The 23,596-nt window shown below is 39.0% G+C and overlaps 1 protein-coding gene across 4 annotated transcripts in view; it reads left to right on the plus strand.

Moving 5' to 3' along the window:
- LOC113235485 (teneurin-a) overlaps positions 1-23,596 on the plus strand; it is a 70,810-nt gene that overhangs the window by 13,071 nt on the left and 34,143 nt on the right. For 3 of the 4 annotated variants that reach the window (XM_026471187.1, XM_026471189.1, XM_026471188.1), the window contains exons 3-8: positions 2,990-3,049; positions 11,531-11,784; positions 21,878-21,997; positions 22,150-22,827; positions 22,909-23,103; positions 23,363-23,572. In XM_026471187.1, coding sequence (XP_026326972.1) covers positions 2,990-3,049; positions 11,531-11,784; positions 21,878-21,997; positions 22,150-22,827; positions 22,909-23,103; positions 23,363-23,572 — 1,517 coding nt within the window. The remainder of the gene's footprint in view (positions 1-2,989; positions 3,050-11,530; positions 11,785-21,877; positions 21,998-22,149; positions 22,828-22,908; positions 23,104-23,362; positions 23,573-23,596) is intronic. The other variant, XM_026471190.1, reaches the window with a different exon arrangement.

Consider the following 23,596-nt stretch of genomic DNA (forward strand, 5'->3'; position numbering starts at 1 on the left):
AAACTGCTGTGAAAACTTGAACTGGATAAATAATTACTTCACGTAATCATGTAACAGTGTATTTAATATACGTACAAATACATCAAGGATCAGAATTTGAATATCTAATTTCTATTTATAGTACCCATCAATCGAGTCACAACAAAGCTTATCAACAATGTATGACGTTGTGTTTGGGACAAAGGATAATCCCGTTCACGATTCCAATGTCACCCAGTCGGACATAAATATTTCACGGCGAGTCCAAATGCCCGATCGACATCCAGTGCGTCCCGGGTTATCGCATTGCACATAATCTCCTGTCGACGAATGTTCCTAGCGCGTTAGATATTTTATAATAATGTTTATGACTTTTCTCTCTCCTGCATTTGTGAGATTGCGTATATGAAACTACTGTAACGTTTGTAAAAATTCATTGACATACCAACTGGCTATTTACACCGTATTGTACAGGATCAATAAATAATAACGCACACACTCAACTTAGCCCCGCGCTAGAGAAACCCTGTATCGCGGGTGCACACATAGACAACCACAAATTACATCCAAACTCACGAGAGAAATAAATGTAGGCCATACAAATATTCCTCCCGCCCCGGGAATCAAACCCGGGGACCTCTGCGTGGCAGTCCGGTATGGTAACCGTTCGGCCACGGAGGCAGTTTATCTGATAATAGTTTAGATGTATCACGAAGAGTGCGATGAAATTGCATTATTTAATTTCGCCTTCCCGTTTCCATCATCGGAGGACTAGACGTAGGCTGTTGTAAGAAGCGTCTCGCTTCCACATTTAAATGGAGCACGGCTAAGAAGTAAAATTCCCTGTCTGCAGACTTATTCCCTGAACGCTGCAAGTTGGGCCTTTTCAAGGCGAGAGTGAATAGCATTATTTAGATATGCATGCTACATCGTCATCATCACTTTCCATCAGATGAGATCCATCTCATCCGAGATTTTTTTTATTAAAAAAAACGTATTACATAATATAATATAGAGTTAGTAATAGGTATAAAAATATAGAGTAGGTATACTGAATCTTATGTAATTTATATTTAAAAGCTGAGCGTGATTGTCGTTCAACGAAAATCCTTAAGAGTGTTCAAAAAATCAGATCACCTTACCTACATCATTGATTTACCTTTTATTTGACTCTGTATCTTATCAAATGCTGCTTTCGGTTCAGTATTAATTAATAATTGAAACTGGGTCAAGGGTAGTAGGCAAACCTTAAATATAAATATATAGAGAAGTGACACGCTGTATCCAAGTTCTATAATCTGTAATGTATGTTTTTCTTGTCTCTCAACGTTTGTAAACAAACCAATTTTCGTTTGAATAATACACTTAGGAGTTGAGACCAGGAATACAATGGCCAGGTTCTAATAGTTTCCGTTTTGAATAAGATATATCTATTGTCTAACTCCGGTATTGATTGGCTTCGTCTCGGGATGTCATTGTTGAAAATTATTTTCCTATGTACCTCTGAAGTTATTTCTAGTATTATAGTTGTCCAGCAATAACCAGAACGTGAAGTGTATATCATTCAGTTCATCTACGAGTAAATTACCTATTGTACATCTTGACACGTAATCTATTTCCTTTCTTCGAAGATGAATAGTTATTATCTCAAAATAGTAAAGTTCATTGAACGTATCCTTGAATAATAATGAAGTTCTAATAATAAGAAATATTATTTCGTCATGTCGGGATCGGAGACAGAGCACATCGCATCGTCGCCGCCCCAGTGACAGCGCCGTATCGGTGGCATCAGCTCGAGTATTTCAGTAGCATTACTGCCAGCTCGCAGGACGCTTATCGGAATAGGGTATTTTAGCCTAACTCGTTTTAAAAATAAATAAACTGGCGTCCCGTCCGAATAAATACAAACCTCGCTTTGACACTGCCTCCTATAAATAACTGTAATGAATAGGCGGCTGGCATTCCCGCAGCAATATGTAATGTCGACGTTTCCTCGCGTGGATTTATTTCTCTCCTTATTTGAATATTTTATAATTCAGAAGGATAAGCAGCCGCGCCCCAACAATTAAAGAAACATTACTAAATGAGCAGCTGGCAGCGCCGTGTAATAAATTCTGATTTCTGATGCTGTTTGAAAATGCAATACTTATTAAATTCAATGTTAAACTGGACATAATGTGCATTATAAACGTCAGTTCATATTGTATGTTTGCATATTCTCGTGGGATGCAGTGCGGCATACGTCATATAAGTTGCAAAGTTAACAACTAACAGAGATACGTTTGTACTTCGCTTTACGAACTTTGCATAATTTTATTAGACTATACTGGGTAATACATTTTATACTTAATAATTGCAATGAGAGTGTGCTTGGTAACGTGGAGTGTACCTATTACACGCAAGTAGCTCAATAACAACTGCATGGTGTGGATTAAGAAGAACAGAGAACAAGTTTCAGCTCGGTGTTGTCATATTGGGTGAGAGCTGGTCAAACAGCGGACCACACAGGGTGGCATCATTTGCCTTCTCTAGCCCCTCATGAGATACCAAATGCACAGTGCTCTCCGCTGCACTTATCTAAACACTTGGCCCGCACTATACACAAACAGACCTGTCCCTACTCACTTTTTACCATAAAACACCTTTCTTTTTACCCTTTAGGGCTTCTCAGTACTGCATGCTTTGCGTGCCCGCGTCGAGTGCCTTTGTTTGTGCCCGGAAGTTCATACATTTTGCCGCAATGTGCAGTTAACTGAAGATATGTACAGGAATGTCTTTTTCGCTTTATTTAGGGCACATAAATAGCTTACACTAAAGAATTACTGCTTTGAAAACGACACCATTAGCTTCCATTAAACATATTTTAAAAATTATCTACGCGAGCAGATATTAACCATGTTATTACTGACTTCAACGAAATTCCAACGTAAAACCTTTTAAGACAAGCACCTATTTTACCGAAAAACGTCACAACGAAATCTTTCTAATAATAGTTTTGGTCTTGTCCAAGGTACACGTCATCGGGCGTGACTAACGAATGGCTCGCCCTACAGACCCTAAATTCAGAGTCGTAAGTATCAGTGACACGATGCCCGCAGTATCTACGAAGGCTGCCGAACATTACCATAACTTCAACCCGTAATTAGAGACACCAATAACACACCGAACACTCGAAACACATTAATCTGTTTTGATTCGAAGGGTTAACGCCCTTGAGGTGTATATCAAACATTACGACTCACTCGGATCCTGGTACAAGTACACGAGTTATAAAATAATCGTAACTTTCCAGATTGATTGTGACATGCCTAGGTAATATACGACTCAACAACTCTGCGTGGGCGATTCGGAACCGAATGAAGATCACGGCGAGCACAAATTTATGTAAATTTACTGGCTTCCAAAGTAAGAAAATTACATGAAAGTGCCTACTTACTCTTAGTAGTTCATAATTACTGCTATAATAACCGAATAGCGTTTCAAGTCGTCGTCGTCGGTCCCAGCCTCTCTTGACATCTTTAACATTGTAATTATAGAGAAATGGTAAATACTTACTTTCAAATAGGTAGTCATTAATATATCCTCGATGAGTCGCTTAGAATGAGACACGGAATATAAACGTCTAAAAAGCCAATCACTAATGATATCTCTTTTAATAAATACGTTTTGTATATATGTAGACGTTTATAATGATAATTTTTTTCTATATCGCGAGAACAACATTGGCGATTTTTAATAAATTGCCCATTACACGAATTAATACTAAATTAATGAAAAGAGTGGGATGTAACGATACCTCATAAACGAAAACTCATTATGTTATACGGAAACATTAATAGCTTTAGCCAATTATCGATGTTATTTCTTGTTATTTATAGATCTATTTTCGATTTTTGATGAAAATATTGACTATAATCATCTAATTCTACATTATCAATAATTATAGCGACGTATTTTCGAAACGAATGGTGTAATCTCTTTTATACTCGCGTATTACTATTATTTATAATCCCACGCACCACAATAACGCACCTGATTTCCATAACACGCTACTCTAAACACCCATTGGTGGATTATCGTTATTAGCAACTTCAACGGCCTAATTTCTTTACAAAGAAAAAACTATCAGTAACCAGTTTTCCTTCTCACAGTGGCTAAATGCCAATGGGATACGTTGATCAATGAACGTTACGTCCATTAGACGTGTAAATATTCAATGTGCAGTGTAACACTGCTTTGCAATTCAATCGGACTGTATACGAGGGAAGGAATGATCCATTCCCTTATCATTTAGAAGAGACCGGTCAACCGTACAAAGGATTAAAGGACAGCTCTCCATCGTAACTTTAAACAAGCGACAAACCCATATTTCCTTTCCACTACGTTCCGCTTCGACTTGCACCTAAATCACCTGACTTTTGGACTCACGTAAGCATGTGCCTTGCTTACTCCAAATAATGACTGTTCCTTTTGTCTTTGTTATGCTTAACTCTTTGCTTCCGGCAATTAAACGCCGAGGTATAGAGCTTCGAATAATCTTTTACAATGACTCCGAAGCTGGCACACTGCCTAACCACAGCAAATCGTAAAATCCATTAAATACCCAACTGACACTTTGATTTACAAAAACAGTTTTAAAATAATATATCGCCGGTTGTTCTAACGGCTCGACGTAATTTCAAAATCGAAACCAACCGTAGTTAATTGATAAAATATTACTAGTGGTATTGTCCTTTTAATAAATTTCACGGCACATGAACTTGAATATGGGCAAAAAATGCAGATGAGTAAAAATGTCAATCGGGTTGGATTTAAAAGGGGGTTGATTCGGTAGAGTTGGGTAATGTAGTACAACGAGTGACTCGCGCCCCACATCACACTGGTTTTCTGGGCTAATGTGAAAATCTTACTGCCGACAATAACAAGCTCCATCTAATTTTGGCTCTTAATACGACAACACTGGGTCGAGTATAAAAACAAAATCTTGTACCTAAACTTGAGCTTCAATCAGTCTCTCCCTCGTTCTGAATACGTCGGCGTTGCACGCCATTTTGTCAACCGCTTAATATTTATAGCTTTGTACTTAACTACTCGTGTTGTTCTTACTTTTATTGTGTTTTTATTATAATGCCGGATTCATTTTGAATATCTAAGTAATTTAATATGGACTTTAAAATTTTATTACCTCCCATCCTATTATGTGTTTCTTTATTGGCTCGCTCACTGTAAGCTCTTTTATCACCTCTGAGACTAGTCAATCGGTAGAGTTAAGCGGGAACATTGATTAATCTAACGCGAATTCCCTTATCGATCGGTTTGAACTCGCAAGCTATTTGTCTTTCATTAGGCCCAGATCGAGGAAATCCAGTAATGGATCCTCATTTGTATCTTCGACTGTATAAATAATGGCATCGAGTGATCCCCACGATTCACAGCCGCCCAAAACAAACATAATTAGCGGAATATTGTCAATCTATACTGAATCAGATACAGTCGTAATTATGTATATTTTTATCTCCTTCTGAAACTGGGAGTCATGCCCACGATAGAGTGGGTTTACCTTCTTTGCCGTGTTTAGAAAACTTTATTTCATATTCATGATGAACCACAGTATATTCCAGTATTCATACGTGCCGTCCGACTTTAAAGTAATACCATAATACATCAAAAGTTTCACAGTGCGGGTCGGGCGGAGCCGGTCCAGCGAGTGAGCGTCCGTATTTTGAAAGTTGCTTATGAAAAGGTACGAGTTGGAGTGTTCCCGGTGCCATTTCATGCCGCACTTGCTATTCAAAGACGTGCACGGATGGAACAAAGTTAAAATTATCAAATTCGTAATACAACCACAAACATAAATTCGTAGACTTGACTCCTTTAACGTACGTTGAATGCAAGGAATGTCTCTTACAGATCTTAAAAACTCACGCCATATTGTTTACCGAAAAACGAACGAAATCAAAAAATTAAAAAATGAATTCCTAGTGTAAAGTGTAAAATAACAAAAGTTGTGAAATGTGCTATAGTACATTTCACATTTTATTTATTAGACTACCATAATATGTTTCGATAGTGGTGAGTTTGTGTACAAAGGAAAGGCAGTGCAGGAACGCTGGAGACTGTACCCATATCAAATTTGAACGTATCAGCTCGATCCATTATCGGAGGAGGGGGGTGGAATGTGATAAAATTTTTCAATCAGGCAACCGCCGAAAAATATTTACAGTGTAACCCGAGGCAGCAGGGAGGACAATATTGTGGAACGATACGCGAGAGGCGCCCGCGGCAGCGGCGTGGGCCTTCCGCCTCTTTGTGCGCCACTGTCGAAATAATATTGAACTCCGGGTGAAATACGAGCGGCCGCGAGGGGCGACGCCTGCGAAACCGTTTTTCCGTTCCGCTGCACAATACTAAGCGTTTAGTTTAGGACTTGCGTCTCCCACTGAAACGGGTCACATTGATAGTTATCATTCTCGTAACCAAGCTAAGTATAACTACATACTAAAATCAAAATAAAATTTTGTATCCCTTACGAACACTTTCGCGTGCATAAGCACCTCGTTAGCATCTTAAGTACTGTTTAAACCCTTTCAAAACAGGTTGGACCATGTTAGTTAAATTGTAATGTTCAATTTTATTGTAACAAGTCCTATCGCTGAAATCCGAACCAATCTACCTCATGCTGCGTAGCCGCTTTGGAAAACCTGGTCTATTCTTTACTTATTCATTGCCTTGTTTCATTAGCATTCGTTTTATATTATAATATCTTGGAACGACAGGTACGGAGCAGACACGTAATAAAAGGCTATTGGTATCCCATACGGGTTTTCCGTTAGGTATGGAAATTGGAAACTTGCGCTCACGGTTGCAACTAATGGAAAATTGATTATCTATCAAAGTAGTGCGCGTGTGCAGGATTATTTACGTGCGGTTCCTCGCAGTCTACGGCGGTCACTAATTGGCGGCTTATTCGCTATCGCTTCTATTCATTTCTCGCGATAAAACTGCCCCAGACGCGTTTACAAATGCAGTAAGCTCATTTGATACAACTTCGCCATATTATAAAAGTTATTGTAAGTGCTTCTACCTCGCATTCCAAATTCTTTGATAATCTTACAGATACCTCGTTGTATACTACTTTATTTACAGAGCTGTTTTGAAAGAAATAAATTTTCTTAGACAGCTTGTTTAACACTAGCTCAAAATCAAGGAATGATAGAATAAGCTTAAACAAATAAGCCCGCCTCGTCATTTTTTTCTAGGATATCATAAAAGATATAATTTGCATGTTACCAACTAAAAAATCGCAGTAAAGTAAAATTCAGACATTTACCAAGAGCTTCCGTCGTGAAATATGTTTCTTGGGAAATTGGTGCTAAATATAGCTCGGCAAGCACTTGCATGCAGTCTGGCACTAGCAGGCCACTCTCCCATTCATGAATCAACTTCTGCATTACCTAACCGGAGCCAGCGACTAAAACAAACATCGCGTCAGGGTTATTAATACGAGATCCGAGTTCAACGATTCCAACAGCTAGATTTAAAACGCTGTATCACGCGTCGCATTCGTATTGCACGCACTAAATATGAATTCACAGAAACGCACCCGCATTTATCTCCCTTTTGCACGATTTACACGAATAGCTATCTATTACTAACTATTCATATTCATGAACCCATCCACAGATAACGTTATAAGCTTAATCGACTGTCATAGATTACCTTGTTTATCACCAGCAACACATAATTAATAACGCAATATAAACGTCTCTTCGACTTCTAGGAATAACATGGCTGTTTAAAAACTCATTTTGACGAATGTTTTTTAATTAATTCACTGGGTGTGTTCAGCGTCGAACGAAGCAGCTATTTAAGAGGACAGATTCCGGGCGTGGCTCAGTATTCCAGCCAGACGAATGAGCGCTACTTGTTTAATGCTTTCATTCTACATATTTAGGTAACTGAACCCCCTCTTCCTCTTATTCATTGTGGATTAACTTAGATGCCCGTAGATCCTCACCCGTCCTTTAGTAAATACATTTTAACTTGCAGTCTTAATAATAGAAAAGGTGGTAATTTTATTCCGCTTCTTTATGCGGAATCCGGTAGTCGAGGGAGGAAATTGGCATAGCGGGGCGACGGCATTGTTACACATTTCGTTTTAAATTGGGGGCTTTCTTGAATTTACACCCATGACTTGCAGCACGAGGGCGACCGACGCGACGCGAGGGCCCTCGCGTCTTCACAGCCGCCTACAAGCTCATATCGATTGGTCCGACAAAACTGTTTGTAAGCAGCTCCTTTCATTATTTACTGAAAATTGATGCACCTCGCCCTTCACGTTCTTTTATTTTCTCACTTGACATTTGAATGTGAAATGCAACGCACGGACAATGTTAAACGAAGTAATACCGCCATTGTGTATTCAACAATACCTTATTCGTTCTTAATTTGTGTTCAATATATTATGATTCATGCGAAACAATCATCATTGAAAGGCTCGCCCCTTGTTCCTGGCGATAGAGGCGGTTGTTTCATTTATCTCTTTGTTCCATTCAACCCACAGGGCAATTAGTTTCAAGGTTTCTGAAAATAAACTTGCGCGATTACGTTATTAGAAAATATTATTAATATTAAGTTCGATAACATCTCGGGATCGTTTTACGACCCTCACAATGAATGTAAGGGGCGTTTTAAGATTGTCCACAAAAAGAAAATCAAATGAGTTGAGGCGGCACCGAATATCTATAGAGCTGGATAAGGCTTCGCTCGTATTTCTTCGAAGACGCTTAAATTTGACCGATGCAATGAGCACAGATTGAAAAAAGTAAAATATCGCTGTTGCACGTAGTAGCACCGACATTAAAGCGTACTTTACCCTTTTGTGAATTCCTACGTTTATTGCAAGACCATAATATCGACATCAGTTGAAAAATACACTATTAAGATCATATTTTTCAATTTTTAAGATCAAACTGACGCACCAGACCGCTCTAAAAGAGGATGTTACTAAAAATGTCAACGTTATTTTTTATCACTACTGCATATACATACCACATATTTTAATGTATTTAATTAAAAGGTGTGCAATTTTTCGTGCACCTTTCATACGATGTATCTACGTAAATACATCGGCCTAATGAGTTGAAAAGTCAAGGAGACAATAACTACGCAACGAATTATTTCGTTTGCTCATCTGCTATGCATTCGCGATAATAGCAAGCTGTCGTCGGTAACCGGTCACATTCCACCTGTTACCGTGTGCATATTAACCACTGTTAAATGTGCATAACTGTTAATATCCACTCGGTACGAAGGCAATATCCGCTCATCTACGCACACAAAGAACTTGATTTGTATGTATCTCTAGATCAGACAGCACTGAAAGTAACTACGACGATTTGATCGATTTGAAATTTTTATCATATCTTTATTGATACCGTTACGTACAATGGACATGTCTATTGTTGGTAGGTGAATCTAAGTAATCATGTATGTGTAATACCGCAAAAGCGATCAGATGTTTTATGTGATCTGTATTAACTTTCTAGAGGTAATAGCTACATCAGCAACAACATTTACAACAAAAAACCTCCAGAAACCATTTTGTAATATATAAAACTGACGAGGGCATTAATGCACTCGACTGGCACACCTTCCATCCCATTGAATCAGTCCATGTGGCCAATCATTTTAGGGCTAAAAGCATTGTGGCTTACCTTCGCAGGTCTATATTTAAGGGCGCTGCAATAAAAGCACATCGCTGTCCGGTTCATTCCCGCACGACTGTGCAAGATAAATGGACGGCACGGAGCAGGCGCGCCGAAGGAGACGCGTTCTCACGGCCCGTGCCTGTATTTCTTTTTTTTTATTTCATCTGGTTTCCGAGTTAGAGGTCGGCGCAGTCCGATTCGAGACTAGAAGTGACCGCTGCACGAGCGATTATAGTGATAAAAACTGTGCGACAGCGGTGAGGCACGAACGACTAACGAGTCTGCAACTACCTGCTGCAAACATGCCACTCCGACAATTTTTTATATCGTGGCTAGAGATGCCATTACCGTTGTCTCTTCGAAGATTCTTAAACACTTTGAATAATAGCTTGAGAAGATGGTGTCATTTATGTGTAATGCAGCGGTTCGTGTGTAAACGGGTTATGGGTTCTCTCGCGTTAATTAGACACGGCTCTAGCGCAGCGCAACACCTCTGCTCATTATTTACCGCTTCATTAAGAGCTCACTCACGACGCGGCTGTCAAAATCTCGCCGAACACCCGTCTGTCGGTGGGGCCGCTTGAAATATCGCAGCATTGTCCTACAATAACACTGTCGTCGACCTCGTTAATTGTCTTAGTCGCCTCTCCTTCTCGGGATCTGCTGTATACGAAAACTCGACTTTTGTGCTCGTAAAACAGACATCTCGTTTCCGTTCCAAAACCAAAACAAACGCTCGGTATTATTGTGTAATATTTCATTTCTCAATGTTTCTCGACCACAAATTTCCACTAAACAAAAACGAAATGAACATCTCATTTCGGTAACGCGCGGAAATGATGCACCTTCGAACTATAATTGCACCTACACGAAATAACAAAAACAATAAAATCGTAATGATGATGGATTGAAAAAATCAATTTCATGTACTGTTACACAATGATCGATATAATAATCGACAATCACCTAAGTTCCCAATAACAATAGTCAGAAACCGGTTCTGACTTTACGAAACTCGCAAACGACATATGGATAGATAGGCAGTCAGAACTGTTTGATGGAAATGAATATTGTGAATTATTAAACACATGAAAGAAAAACAAACAACAACAAAACAAACATGATATGAAGAAGCATTTTCTGTTCTAATGATATATATATAAAACTGAACATTTTAAAAGCCATTTAAGGGCAAACCTGCATACCGTCGACATTGTGATTTCTGTACACGTTTTAATGAATTCGTCCTTCCTTGGAACGCTCTGGGCCGCTATTCAAAAGAAAATTACACTTGAAAGGCTCCTCGAAACAAATCCTTTAGGATTCACGCTCCGTTCTCGCTAAACTTGGACCAATTATTTCTTCTCTCTTTTTTGCTTATTCCTTTATGCTAGAGGTCATTATGGTGGCGTCAGTTGGTAAGCGCTTGTTCGGCCACTGCACCATATGTTCTCAGCTAAGGCCTTTAAATTTAGTCGTGACGAAGAAGTTCGGATAATTGATTAATGGCTGTCCGGGGCGGACGTGTTTAAACGCCTCGATCATCGTTTTTTGTCGAAATCCCTGGTTTAATAATACGTTTTGATTGTCTATATGGGACCGCATTAAAAAATACTACCATATGTCGAAGCACAGATTCGCTTCGCCAACAGCTGTTTGAGACGTTACAAAACGACAGATTTTACAAAGCATTAAATCACACGTTCCTTTCTTTCTAGAAACATAAATCTTATTGTTTAAACCAGTTTTTCAAAACTTTTATCTTATATCATCATCATCGTGGGGCTGTGGATGATATTCACATTTAATATCATACATTAATTTATCTCTTTTGTCCACAGGTTGGGTAATACAGGCATGTCGAGCGGCATGGGCGGTGGTACGCTGGGCAGCGCACATTGCCAACTAGCGAACCAGCCTTTGGTGATGCCAGTGTTCCCACTACGAGCCAGCCAGCCCAGTCCCGTGCCGGTGTATTCCCCCTCACGCTTCCACATAGACAAGCGATGTCAACATCGGTGCACGTGGAAATGCCTCGCGATAGCCATGATATGCCTCTGTGTCATCTTAGCAGCTATGCTCGCGTACTTTATAGGTAAGTGTTTTAGTTATAAGAATACTTAAGGGGTTTGGGTTCCGTAAAAAATAGCTGTATAAACAGGATTTGTAAAATACTAACAACCTTGCAGGACTATATGACTAACATCATAAACAACAACTTTTGTTCCATGACTTTCAAGAATACATTAGAAATTAGCCAAAAATATTTTTTCAAGTTTTTGTTGCACTATCTGACTTTTTAGATGTATTTGGTTGGTTGTGGCTGTATTTGGTAATAAAGTAGCAAGTGCAAACGTGTAAACTTCCTATCGACGACTCGCACCCCCACTCCTGTGTTGTGCATTGGACGGGTATTTACGACAGCGCTTTCTTTTGTTACCGCACAGTTTAAATATTTTTATTTTTGTATGAAAATAAAATCTGATCAATTATTAAAAGTCATAGAAAGTTGTTGTTTAAGATGTTAATAGGTAATATAGTCCTGCGAAATTGTTTATATATGTATTACAAATACACACATCAAAAGTGTCTAGGGATCAAGTACGTTTAAGAGTATTGCTGCAATTAGGGTTAATTATATTAACTTTTTTGTATCGCTATTGATACTTTTTAGTGAGTTTTAACATTTAAATAAGGAATATTGTTTAAAATTCGATAATAAGAATAAAATCGATTGTCAATGTGGTTTTGTATAAAAATGAGTTATAGCGTTTTGACAAAATCATTACAATATCTGCATCGGAACCGAAACAATTTACATTATTATGGAGAGACGACATCATTTAACCCGAGAAGTGATGATGCGAGCCGTCCGAATGTTGGAAGCTGGTTCCAGGCAACGTGCTGTGGCTTTCACTCTTAACACTACACAGAGCGTCATAAGTCGCCTCTGGACGCGCTATCGCATGACGGGCAGCGTGGCCGAGCGACATGGAGGACGATCTCGCATCACGACTCGCAGACAGGACCGGTATATCCAAAATACTGCTCGACGGAATCGTACCATGACCGCCATGATGTTGGTTACGAGGCTCGACAGCTCCTCAGGCTTGCTAATAAGCGATCAAACAATCCGAAATCGTTTACGTGAAGTGGGTCTGCGATCCCGAAGGCCGCTCAGAGTTCCACCTATTGCACCCTGCAATCGCAGGACCCGTTTACGATGGGCTCGCGAACACAGAAACTGGGAGGAAGAAGGCTGGCGCTATGTGTGCTTTTCGGATGAATCCCGCTTCGGTATGAGACCGGGTACAAGACGTACTCGAGTTTGGAGAACATCTGGACGTCATGAACGTTTGCGATATTGTCAGGAAGTTCATCCATATGGTGGGGGAACAATAATGATATGGGCCGGTATTTGGATCGGCGGAAGAACCGATCTCATTTGGATCAGGGGTAACCTCAATGCTCAAGTTTACGCAGAGAGGATTGTTTCAGATGTTATCATCCCTTTGCGAGGCCAGTTGGGTGATTCATTTCAACTAATGCATGACAACGCACGTCCACACACGGCTAGAGTCGTAACACGCATTCTTGCCGAAGCTCGTATCAACGTTCTGTCGTGGCCTGCTCAATCGCCAGACCTCAATCCAATTGAGCACGCATGGGATATGCTTCAAAGAAGAGCTGTGCCGAGTATGCATACCGTACATACTCTACAACAATATTTTGACTTGTTACAAAACACATGGGCGGCCATTCCTCAAAGTGATTTTGATGAACTCATCTTAAGCATGCCAAATCGCTGTAATTGTGTGATTCGTGTTAATGGTGGAAATACAGATTATTAATTTTCTTATCTTTACAATAAAAATGAGCAAAATCATCATTTTCGCCATTTTTTTGTCATTTAATTGACGCCGTTAATTTGAGTTTTTTCCCACAATTTGCAAAAACATTAATTTTAGTTTATTTTTATTAAATATAGGGGTAAGCTGTTAAATAAAACATAAGCATTAAAGTAAGAAGTCGTCCTGGAAGACTGGATTTGGTAAATATTGCTTAAATAATTTTTATTTCAAAAATATTCACTTGATCCCTAGACACTTTTGATGTGTGTAGATAACCCAGGAACATGTATGCATACATGTGTGTTAAAATCTTAACAACTGTCCAGGATGAATCTCTGTACAAACACCGTTCACCTGAAAGAAAAGGTACTTCTACCTACTGTTCAATATGTTAAGCGGAAAAAACCTTCTACTTGCGTTTAATATAATTTCAGAAGCAAATCTTACATAAAAACAGTAGAATATCTTCGTGACACCGATAATAATGTACAACGTACGTTACGAGTATGTACGAATGTATATTTAATACCCGTGATATATAAAACAAAAGCTTCGTGCACGGGGAGCTATAAATATTTAAGTTGTGTGGACCCTGGATTAGGAAACTTATTACGCGCCATAAGTTTACTACAAATAAACATTACTAATCGCCCGTATTATACTGCTACCATTTCAGAGCAAGTCAGGTCTTAATATAGACGTGCCACAAAACGAAATAATTATGCAATTTCTGCACTGCATCTATTTTAAATTTTAAGCAAGAAGCTTGTTGCAATTCGCAAGAACACGAATTTATTAATTTATTTATTTGTTCTTTAATATTTATCACCTTTCTTCATGGCGTACAAATGCGAGTTTTCTATAAAACACGCATATGACGAAGATAATAATAATAAAGACAAAGAACTATACGAACAATCGGTTCAATATCGAAAGTTTTAACTACAAGTAATATTATCGATATATCTTTGTTCGTAGAGGCACAGCGGGGCGTACGAACCTCTCGTTAAGGCAGTATTTTTATTAACTCGCTCGGAATGCTGATTAAATATTCATAACATTATTCTTTCTCAATCCATTAGCTTTTCTATGCGGTCGCCGTTGCGACTGTCGTCAGTTTATGGTTGCACAGAACACCAAATCCAAACGTGTCGTCTACTTTTTTCATTTTTACGGATTGTTTCATGTCCTATTCGATTAATAAAGCAATTAAGCTAGTTGTAAACACATTGTCAGACTGATTCGGATAACGAAAGAAAGAAAAATACATTTTCACAAACATATGTAGAGTATAAAATACTAAAATAACTTTCAATATCAATACATTCTCTCTCACTGTGAAATTAGTTATTGGAAAAATACCTCTATTGTGCCTGATTATCTACATGTTATATTCCCTAAGAAAAATCGTATAATTATGTTTTGCACCACGTAGTTAATCATGGCGCGCGCGATGCCTCGAGCTAAGGCCTCCCTCCAATCAAGGGGCAGTTTTATCTTGTGTGTGATTTGAAACAATAAAAAAAGCTATAGGATTATGGCCCGCGGCCGCAATTTGGTATGGAACGGTAGCAACCGACGGCAAATTCCAATAATCCCCGCCAGATTGCAGCTTTAAATCAAACTTGTTTCGACAGACGTAGGTGTGATTTTAACCTCAAGGCAGTTATTTTAAAGGAGCTGACAGTAAAATTTCAAAACACAATCCTTATCATATCAATAATCTATAAAATCAGTAAATTTATTATACGTACCCGATTTGTAGATGTCTACAGGCGCCTCAAAACGGGTCGATGTTTCTCAGACAGCAGCCACAAAAAATTTTATTAATTTATCGCCTTAAATACACCCAAATCATAATAGAAAGAATATTCTATCAGCACATCCCAATTCAATTACTGAAGGTGATAAGTTTGAATATCAACTTCGTGCATGCAAATGAGTATATTAAACATTGATGTTGCAACCAAAACAGACATCGACCATTACTCTTTCATCATTCTTTGTTTAGCGCTCGCAACCGGCATCCACAGAGGGCCTCATAAAAAACTAAACAAACATTTGAAAAATATAAATGATGCACCTAACCTAAGGCAACACGCGCTGCGTGCTCGACCCGTGCGCCGCCGCGCCGCCGCTCCTGTGTTAGCATGGTTATAAATTATCTCACATTTCTACGTCCCATATTATTTTACTACGAATATATCAGCCACTCGCAATCCCGGCCTACCCGCCAAACGACCAATCATAATTTATATCCCCATATACGCAACGATGCATAAATCGCGAAAGTAATCCGTCCTTGATTTACTGCTAAGCAACGATCTAATCTTTTATACAAAACTAATAATAAACATACCTCGGCGAAAAGAGTGCATCTTAACTGCACTTGTAGATAAATACTAAGCCTCGTTCCTACGGCAAATAAGTACGAAAGCAGATATGTTGTACCGAAAGCATTTTCCGCTAACGGCGGAAAGACACGGAACAACATAAACAAAGTGCTAGATAGTCACGAGTTCACTCCTAACAGCTGTTGTTGCAAGGTACAGTTACCTCCTAATGGAACTGGCGTATAACATGGCAACTACATTATCTAGCGATAAACAAAAAACAGAGACTACAGTCGGAGAGGTTTAGAGGCGGACAGTAAATTTTATTTCTGAGTGCAATATAATCAACCGTAACAAAGATTCGGGAGATAAAACTCTGACCGCAGGCACATGTAGAGAGTTCACAAAAATAGCATCAAAGTCAAAGTATGCTGAAGTGATATGTCTGACCTACATTTTACTCGACCCGTGCGTTTACCCCGGTGAGCCCTAGTCACAACTATTAAAATTCGACACGAATCGCACTAAGTCGTCGACCGAAATAAATACTAATTACGTTGATACATCGTAGGTTCAAATATACAGTAAAATTTTTAACTAACTATCACGATTAATGATGCATAATCGTATCTATTTACATACTCGTAAACAAGTTTTGAATTAAGTGGGTAATTTTCTGTGGATGGTGATTAGCAGCTATGCTTAAACATTGTAATTGAGCAATTGTCAACTTTTATATCTTGCAATTGAATTTTGTGAACTTTCGACTGTTCCTAGTATGGAGCTTGTCAGGCTATTAGCACTGTATATCACGCGAATTCGCCATAGCACATTCCTAGAAACAATGGGTTAGCTGCAGCACGCGCCATTCCGTTGAAAACGGTCACAAACATACGAATGTATAATAATAACTTTCTTTACCCTAATTACTTAACCTTTAACGTACAATGTATAGTTACTTTCTTATATTTAGACAAGCGTGTAAGTAAGTAATGTCATGGTAATACGAAATTATTAGAAAATCCGAAATAATTTAAACTGCTCCCATGCCTCGCCTAAACTACCGTTTCAATTTAAGTTAACCCACAGCTCTATTAAACAGTTTCAACAAACACTAAATAATGTGCTTCTAACACGCTATGTGCTGGCTGCCTAAATACTTGAACAGTTTCGGCAGCGGGGTGCCGATTGTTACAATTAAAAATTGTAACTGTGTACACATTGTTTCATTACTTAGTACTTTCATGTACTCAAATCCAGTATGTGCTCGCATAGTCTTTAAAAAATGTATTTTTTGATGACGGAGTAAAATAAAATTGGCAGGGTTGCCAGTTTTCATAAAATTTAAATAATCATGTAGTTTTTGTCAATACTTTTATCAATAGATTGTGAAAAAATGTAAAATTTGGCGAATTATGTCTGAATTGAAATGTTACGATGTTCTAATGATAACTAATTGCATTATTAATCATTATTATTAGTATTCTTAATTTGACAGCTGGCCTACTAGTATCGAAATAAATTTTTGTTCGTATACATTTTATAACAAGAACAGGTGGATTAGATTATCTATATTGAATTAAAATAAAAAACTTTAAAATTCGTCTCCTCTATATATTTTAATAGACATAAATCTAAACGCAGCGTACATACATATAAGTATATGTATGAACTGACAAAAATTGACAATTTAGATGAACCTGTGCCCAGCAGTTGGACAAATAATAGGCCGATGATGATTCAAATGAAACAAGTTCGGCTATTTATTGAATAAACATGACGAACATTATAACACACACAGTCATAACCCCGCACTATTGAAAATCTGTGTCGCGGATGCCATGGACACACACATAGACAACCACAAATTACACCCAACTCACGAGAGAAATAAATATAGGCCAAACAAATATTTCTCCCGGCCCGGGAATCGAACCCGGGGCCACAGCGTGGCCTGATGGACTTCATGGTAACCGTTCGGCCACGGAGGCAGTTCAGGGCAGATATTCAGTCGAAAGTCGATATAATATTTATCGACTACAATCACTAGTTGCTTGCAAGCAGGCAATACGCATTGAACTGTCATTTTACTCCATCTTCAAAAAAGATACACTATTATAACTGTATTTTACACGTAGATGTCGTATGACCATTGAGTTCGCGTTCTCCGATTGATAATATCCTCTAACATTATCTATACTAGGCGCTACTTCTCAAGTAGTATTAAATTTAAGAAAAAGCTATATATAAGTAGTTAGATGGCAATAAAATAAATCTCATACGTTTCAACGCCTTCTCAGTAATGTAATGAACCGGCTCCAATATAAGGTGTTTCAAGTCAATGGAGCTTATCGTATCGGATCTCAATTCATTTAGATTTCCATTAAAGTGTAAAGGACAGCAGATAAGAGACGTGTGTCGCATACTGATTCCGTAGCGCGGCGAACACTTCAAAACGGAATAAGTTTATCTTTAACTGAGCTATGAGGATCTGAATGACCGCATTTAGATTTCCGTGAGATATTCCGAAATCAATCGATTTTGTCAACGAGAATTACAAATAAATAGTACTTCTAATCAGAGCCGTTATGACTGGATCTACTTCTTTTGATATTTCATCCGAGGGTTCTTACATGTATGTTAAAGGTACTGTTATGGGCAATAAATATTTGCGCTCATTTGGGGATTTCTCGTAATGACTTGAATTCTATAAAAAATGCAAAATCCATTCTATCTCTATACCTTCTTTACCTTGTATGTACGTCTATTAACATCAAAAGTAGCAATTTTTATATCTCTATGAAAATCTTCAATTTCTAGTCAATATTTTTTTTAATTAAATAACATCTTCAACTAATTATATTTCCATGGCACATAAATCATTGTTGTCCTGTAATCATTGGGTTTCAGAACATAATAAAATATTTGTCGGTCACGCCTCCTGGTGGTCCGGATATGTACCGAATAAAAAGTAATTCTGTAGTTTAATCCGACATAAATCTCCTGCTTTTGCGTCGATTTTTTACTAGTGTAATGAAAAAATGTGAACCATCTGTTGCACCCTTCATTACGCACTTTGAAATGAAATTGTGAGGACCCCAAATGTTTTATTAAAGCTTGCATGGCAGACGTTAATGCTTGTAAAGTGCACCACATATTGCGTGGACACAACGATCAATAGGGCAACATCATAATTTTTAACACCACAATAAATTGATCTGTATTACCATCACATCACACTTCCAATGCATGTACAACATTCTCGCTACTTTTGTGGCCGATTCGACTCAATACAAAAATGTATCTTCCTTGACCTTACATCCTTTGTTTTTCAAGGTGTATATACGCTGTTATGAGCATACTTCATATTTCATACTCCGTTTAGTGTTCTGAGAAGTGATGATCACAACAGATCAATCACAGTCAATGCAAAACGTGACTATGGCTAGCATTTAAGTATCCTGATAGAAAATAAATGAGTCTAAGAAAGTGAGCACCCAGGCATTAAAAGATTCATCTTCGCTGTTTTTTTTTTTGTTATAAACATTGACCATTTTCATCATACAGGTCATTGATCTAAAGGCAACTATCATGATCGCTTTAACTAATATAAATAGTACATTCTTTCTACTCACGCCCGTTTTTTGGTGTTAGATAACGTTTTTCAATTAGACTTGGGTGTAAAATTTACACTTAGCTGACACATTTGTACTTGTCCGCGCTTCTTATAAAATGGGGCACAGAACTCGACCCTCCTGCGAATATGGATCATATTATAAAAGACAAGGACAGTGCTATGAAACGCTGTAAATAATGGAAAGAGATAGGGCAACACATACGAGCACCAGGAAGATTTATCACGTGACTAATACCGAGTCAGTGCGACGGCGCGCCGCTGTCCCCCGGGACTCCATCAAACGAGTTTCGCTCCCCCATCGCACGATGCAATCTATGCTGAATCGTATTACAATAAATTGTATTAACTCGAAAAATAGTAGAGATAGCAAACATCGTCCATCTGCACACAATCGTCTCGTGCATCGCTCGTCGCCGATAGTACCCCCATTTCCTACGCGCAGAGCCATTCTATGGCGAAAATTTATAGATTTTACGAGGGATCATCTCGAAAAGTCGCAACTTACCACATTGCCATATTTCATTTGCGTGGGCGGAAATTACGTCATCTGTGCCCGTTTATCTTTCTACTGCCATTGTTATTGTTTATGAGATGAGCTTTTATTTATAACACAAATAGGTAACAAATGCAAAAGTTTGATTTTTATAACATTTAACTTCTTCGTTTGCCTTTGGACCGCAAATTTTTTTTTTTCCACAATGTGCGGTCAATAAATACAAGCACAGTTTTTGACATTTGACATGGACATTTCCAAACCAGAAATCAGCATATCCAGTCTGCTGTCATAACAAAACGGAATGCCAATATATATTTTTATTCTTTTGCCAGTACTATTTTACATTGCATTGCCTTATCTTATTTAGACAGCGGGATTTAAAAATCGATACTCACGACATCGCTTGACGCGGAATATAAATTACTCACTTATGCTGATTAGTGACCGATAAGAGATGTCATTAAACTATGGACCCCCGAGTTAGCATAATGTAAATTGTCCAATTCTGAGGCAAACGGCCAAATGGCGTCAACGCATCGCGATCCCTATCTGCGAGTAAATCTTGGGGATAGACGCGATCGCCGGGGGACGAACGATAACTTAATTGCTGCGACACCACCGGGGCTAGCGCACGAATTATGGAAAACACTCCGAACCATCCTCTTCATGTCTGCCTCGGGTAGAGATGCATCGCATATTTCTCGACATCTAAAAGTAAAACCAAAGAGTTTTGTATTTATTTTTCTGATACATTTATGAATTTTGATAAAATGAAACTTACGGGCTGATATTTACATGTAGTTTACCATATTTCTGTTAACAAATTAGTAGGGAAACCAATTAGGGCAACTTCTAATTGACGGGATATAAATCTATAAAGATTGACGCACAGCTTTTAACGCATGCAGCGCAACATATTAGGCGTACATCCTGCGCACGCTCCGAAATAAATAAACATCGCATCCCCATCGGAGCACAAATCCCAGCCTCGCGGCTTTCTCACAAAACTAATAAATGTACACAATAAATTCTCTTTACATTACAATACAGGCGCCGTTTGTTTGCTCCCTTGCAATTTTCTGTTTACCCGTGTAGGTATTTCACGTTAAAACGTTCCGACTGAGAATTGAAATCCGAGTCCTCTACGAAAATATGAAGATAAAATCTACTGTAACGGTTCCTAAGTCGCTTTGAAAGCTGCTATTTTCCGCTTCAGTGGCTCCTTGGATATAAAAAACAAATCGTATCAGCTAAGGAACCGGACTGTCACTCCCTGGAGCCCGTGCGCTTCTTAGTTAGCACCGTGAAAAATTATCCAATTATATTGCGCAGCGCAGCATTCAAACGATCCGATCGCCGGCAACTGTCGCATAATGAGGAGACAACAGAATTCTCCTGCAGCAAGAAATACTTGGGTGTCGCCGAGCCACCTACGTGCTTCGAGCGAGTCGGCCCGCGGCAGCGGAACCAATCGCTTCGTCACATTGCCATAATATGCGCCTCTACCGTGCTTCGCTTAATTAAAACCTAGATGGGATGTCGCGTCACCTACACCGCCCATTCACGCACCTCTCAAACGTCACTCGTGTGACATCTCTTTGTGTCGCGTTTCGTAATACATGTCATTCCAAACGACACCCGTGTGAACGGTAATAGAATTACCTTTCGGCTACTGGGCATTATCGATGTGGGCCGTCGATAAGAGTCTAACTTAACGGAAACTTAATTGGAAGTCCAGATCGAGAGAAATGATTGGAAGCTTAGGACATAATATTCTATTAAGCGAGAAAAGTTTTATAAATTACGAGCGAGCGTCCGGGTGCTTGGATTAAAAGAACAGTTGTGTAATGGAATCACCTTTCTTGTTTCAGCATTATCGTCAATTAAAAGTAATATAGACAATTCAAATTGCATCCTGGTTCAAGATGTGAAAGCAGTAACACATGCACAAGGGATTAGAGATGCACTATCAACATCATCACCTTCAGACGGTAAGTTTCCTTAATAATTTAACCTGCTCATTTGGTTTCAAAGAGTTTATGATTATTTTTGCTATTAGTATTATTAGTAGGTAGAATACTACCTCCTATACCTATGACCTATAGTATAGTATTACTTTATGATTCATATTGCTTGTTTGTAGAATCAATATCAACGTCATCGCTGGGTTGGTCAACAACAGCAGAAGCTGCGTTAGAGTCAGCAATCATACCGCAGCAAGCACAACAAGCAGCGCCTCCACCCTGGTCACCAGCGCTGGAAGTTAGAGAATTTGACGAATTACATAGTGCGACCATACCTGCTTACCAATTTTGGAGTTCAGAATTCCGCAACAAACAACCCGCATATGTTAGCCTAAACTTCACGGTACCATGGGGCGCCAACTTCGCTGTATATGGCAGACGAAACGTGGCACCAAGCGTTACCCAGTACGACTTTGTAGAATTTATTCGAGGCGGTAGGGTCGACCACAGACTCAGAAGAAGAAGAAGTCCTCACAAACATGACTCGAATGATCATGGCCTTGATGACTGGGATACGTTATTAAGCACGAATAGCCCAATGCGTCGATGGAACCATACAATAACTAGGAGATCTGCCGACATGAGGGTCAATGTCAGTATTTTACAGTACCTTGACACAGGAAGATGGTTTATTTCTATATACAATGATGAACTACAACCGCATAGTGTCGAGATGATAGTGTCCGAAGCTGAAGGCGTTACAAATTCTTGCCCTGATGATTGTTCTGGACATGGATCTTGCTACCTCGGAAAATGTGAATGCATGGACGGCTACGAAGGACACGATTGCTCAAAAAGTAAGATAACGCCTTCAATGACGACATTTCCATTTCAATATCAAGTATGCTACAAAATTATATAAACGAACATTATTTTAGGTGTATGTCCGGTACTATGTTCTGGGCATGGTGCGTACGCAGGCGGGATATGTCATTGCTCAGAAGGGTGGAAGGGTGCTGAGTGTGATGTTCCCTCTCACGATTGTGAGCCTGCCGATTGCTCTGGACGAGGAGTGTGTGTCGCGGGTCATTGTCAATGCAACGCTGGATGGAAAGGACCTAAATGCGATGAAGGTATGTAATATGTATTCAATTTGTTATGTTGCAAAACTATTATTTACAGATATTATCGACATCATACCAATGATGTCGATAATATCTGTAAATAATAGTTTTGGCAATGCGATCGTTTCTTAATTTTGGACTTTCTTCAAATCAAAATAACAAATGCAATCAAAATTTTAAATATTTTCTTTCTAGTCTCAGTGGCCATCTTTTTCGCTTTAGTTTATTTTTTGTTGAAAATTGTGGTCAAAAGTATCCCGTTCCACAGAGGATTGTCTGGATCCGACGTGCGGCGGTCACGGTTCATGCGTGCGCGGGCGCTGCGTGTGTCGTGCTGGATGGCGCGGCGCCGCGTGCACCGAGCGCGACGCGCGCGTGCAGCGCTGTCTGCCCGCGTGCTCACAGCGAGGTGTTTACGACCTCGACGCCGGGAGATGTGTCTGCGACCCTTTATACACTGGCGATGATTGCTCTCAAGGTTGAACTCTATTTAGTCTTCCAA

The sequence above is a fragment of the Hyposmocoma kahamanoa genome, unplaced genomic scaffold (genome assembly GCF_003589595.1).
Source record: "Hyposmocoma kahamanoa isolate Upper Pololo Valley unplaced genomic scaffold, ASM358959v1 87, whole genome shotgun sequence".
In the NCBI taxonomy this organism is placed as follows: Eukaryota; Metazoa; Arthropoda; class Insecta; order Lepidoptera; family Cosmopterigidae; genus Hyposmocoma; species Hyposmocoma kahamanoa.